This window comes from Haliaeetus leucocephalus, unplaced genomic scaffold (assembly GCF_000737465.1).
Source record: "Haliaeetus leucocephalus isolate CR32 unplaced genomic scaffold, Haliaeetus_leucocephalus-4.0 Scaffold148, whole genome shotgun sequence".
Classification (NCBI taxonomy): domain Eukaryota; kingdom Metazoa; phylum Chordata; class Aves; order Accipitriformes; family Accipitridae; genus Haliaeetus; species Haliaeetus leucocephalus.
In genome coordinates, this window is record NW_010972584.1 from 1 (window position 1) to 2,771 (window position 2,771).

Here is a 2,771-nt window from a genome sequence, read left to right on the forward strand (position 1 = left end):
TCAGCCAGCTCGGCAGGGGCAGAGCAGGCCCTTGGGGGCAATCCCTCAGGGACGCTTCCCCCGGCCCCGCAGAGGTGCTCATTCCCAGTGGCGTTTGCTCTCTCCCCTCCAGCATGCCTGCTGTGTCGCCGGGCAGAGGCTGACCCGGCTCTCTGCGGGGCCAAACTGGAGAAGCGAGGGCTCTGTGCCCACGTGTTTTGCCTGGTGAGTTACGCCGGGGCTCCCTCCAGCTTGCCGACAGGCAGTCCCTGCCACGCTCTCCTCAGCAGCTCCTCCTCTTTTCTCTGCTGCAGCTTTTTGCCAGCGGGCTTTTTCAGCGAGGGGGCAGGGAAGCAGGACTCATGGGATTTCTCCCCGAGGATATTCGACGTACAATCGCGCAGGCAGCGCAGAAGGTGAGCACCTGACAAGACCGGGGAGATCTGTGCCGGGAGAGGTTTGCGGGACCCTAGCCTGGATCCGAGAAAGAAATCCCAGCCCTTCCGGCCGGCTCTGGGGCAGGAGTCTTGCTCCCAGCAGCTCCACAGAGGCTCCAGCACAGGAGCCTCGTCCGACAGGCGCATCTGCGGGGTGTGACCCAGCAGCGGCCACATCCTGCGCCCTGCCCGGAGGCGTGGGGCTGGCCGCGGCGGCCCTGGGGCTGCCGCTGATGGGGGCTGCTCTGCTCTTTCCAGCACTGCTTCGTCTGTGGCGAGAGCGGGGCCGCCATCTCCTGCCAGGAAACAGGCTGCCACCGCAGCTTCCATCTCCCCTGTGCCGTGGAGGGTGGATGCGTCACCCAATTCTTTCGGCTCTACAGGTAAGGGCAGCTGGCCCCCACAGGGGAGGCTGCTTGCTTTCAATCCTCTTCCTGCCAGCATCAGCCCAACAGGGAAGGAACCCGCAGTGACATTTCAGAACAGCCAGTCTCAGGCATAGCCACAGCCAGACAAGATCTGGGGCTCCTTCACACCTCGTCTCCCCTCCTTGCCGCCACCCGGGGAAGGAGCCAGCGCTTCTCACCTCGCCCATCCCTTTCCTCTTGCCCCCAGGGCCTTCTGCTGGGAGCACCGCCCAGAGCAGGCAGTGGAGGCGGCTCCGGAGGAGAACACCATCTGCCTCATCTGCCTGGACCTTGTGGAGGAGAGAAAGTCCTACGGCACCATGGTGTGCCCAGCGTGCAAACACGCCTGGTTCCACAGGGGCTGCATCCAGAATCAGGCTATGCACGTTGGCTTCTCCTGCTTCCAGTGCCCACATTGTCAAAATGAATATCGATTTCTGATGGAAATGCTCACCATGGGGATCCGAATCCCCAGGAGGTTGGTATTTTTTCTTCACAGCTCAAAAGTGAGGAGGATGCAAGCGCTGTGCCCTGCCAGGGGCTGCCTCAGCAGTCCTGGCCCTCTGCTGTCAATCTGGGCTTCAGCTTCACGGAGGAGCTGGAAATGGGGCAGGGGGGGATGCGCAGGGACGCCCTGCATCTCCCTTATGCCGGGGCAGCAGGGTCTCATCAATTTTCCCTTCCTTCACAAATAGAGGACCATCATGGGAGGATGATGGTGCCTACGAAGAATTATATGAGAGGCATAGCCGCTGCGATGCCAGGGAGTGCCTTTGTCCCGGAGGCAGGGAGCAGGCAGAGCAAGAGGGGTAAGTTGCCAAAGCTGCACCCCGGGGCTCTGTACGGGAACCCTGTCTCGCCAAGGGCTCGAGGCGCAAGGACCGAGACCGAGAGCTCGGCCGGACAATCCCGTGCTGCGGTCACTTTGTCCTCACAGCCATGAGCACGTTTGCTTCCCCAGGCCCTGGCAACTGCTCCTGTGCTGCTCCTGCGCTGCCGAGGGCACCCACAGACGCTGCTCCTTCATGAAGCATAGCACAACTAGCTGGGAGTGCGACGCGTGTGCTGGCCTGGGCACCGGTAAGAGGCAAAGCACCCGGCTGCCCCTGGGCTGGGGCCAGGGGCCAGGCAAGGCCTGGCAGCGGGAGCCCAGGGTGGGCCTGGCAGAGCCTCTCTGCTCTAGGAGGGCTGGGGGCACCGCTCTGGCCTATCCTGCCCCGGGCCTGGGGGCCGAGCCCTTGACCTTCCTGCTTCCCCTTACAGCCTCCAGTGCCAGCTCGGAGCTCGCCGGCCCCAGCACTGCCAGCCAGGCAGGATCGGGGCAATCGCTCAGGTCTCCGGAACCGGAGACCAGCAGCCCCAGCACCGCCAGCCAGCTGCCAGCGGGGTCCTCCTCTGGCTCCCCAGCACTTGAGAGCAGTGGAAGCTCCAGCCCCCCTGGGCCCGTGCGGATGCCAGACCGCTCCCGCTTGCAACGCCGGGCCCAACATCCCTACAGCCGGCCCGGACGCCGCCATGGAACCAGCCGTGCGCCATCCCCGAGCGCTGGTCCTGATCCCCCTCCACCCGTACAATAAAGTTGGCCGTTAATCTCTGTGCTGGGACATTCCACGCTCATTCGTCAGCTTCCTCCTCCTCCTCCACCTCTCCCTTTCTTGGGGGGCAGCCTTAGGGGCTGGGCCCAGAGCGTTGTCTTCTCCCTGGCGGTTGGCAGCACCTTCCCCAGACCTCCCTCCTCGCGGGCTGGCCTTGGCCGGCTGCCCCGCGCCATGGCCGTGGGCTTCGGACCTCGCTGGCCCCGCAGCCTGCTCGGTTGCCCCGGGGGAAGTTCACGCCCACCCCCGGGACCGGGGATCTCTGTCCCTGGCCCCGGGAGGGCGGCCCGGCCCGGGACGGCCCGAGCGCGGAGCACGTCCCCCGGCGCGGCACGGCCCGCCCGGCGCTGCCG

The 2,771-nt window shown here is 65.4% G+C and overlaps 1 protein-coding gene across 1 annotated transcript; it reads left to right on the plus strand.

Annotated features, from left to right (window-relative positions):
- Positions 1–112: 112 nt before the first annotated feature.
- Positions 113–2,400, plus strand: LOC104828129 (PHD finger protein 7-like; the record flags this gene model as incomplete). Its single annotated transcript, XM_010561609.1, has 7 exons — positions 113–204; positions 294–395; positions 675–799; positions 1,032–1,301; positions 1,519–1,632; positions 1,785–1,903; positions 2,087–2,400. Coding segments are annotated over 7 exons (1,136 nt in total), but the record flags the coding sequence as incomplete, so codon positions are not given.
- Positions 2,401–2,771: the final 371 nt, after the last annotated feature.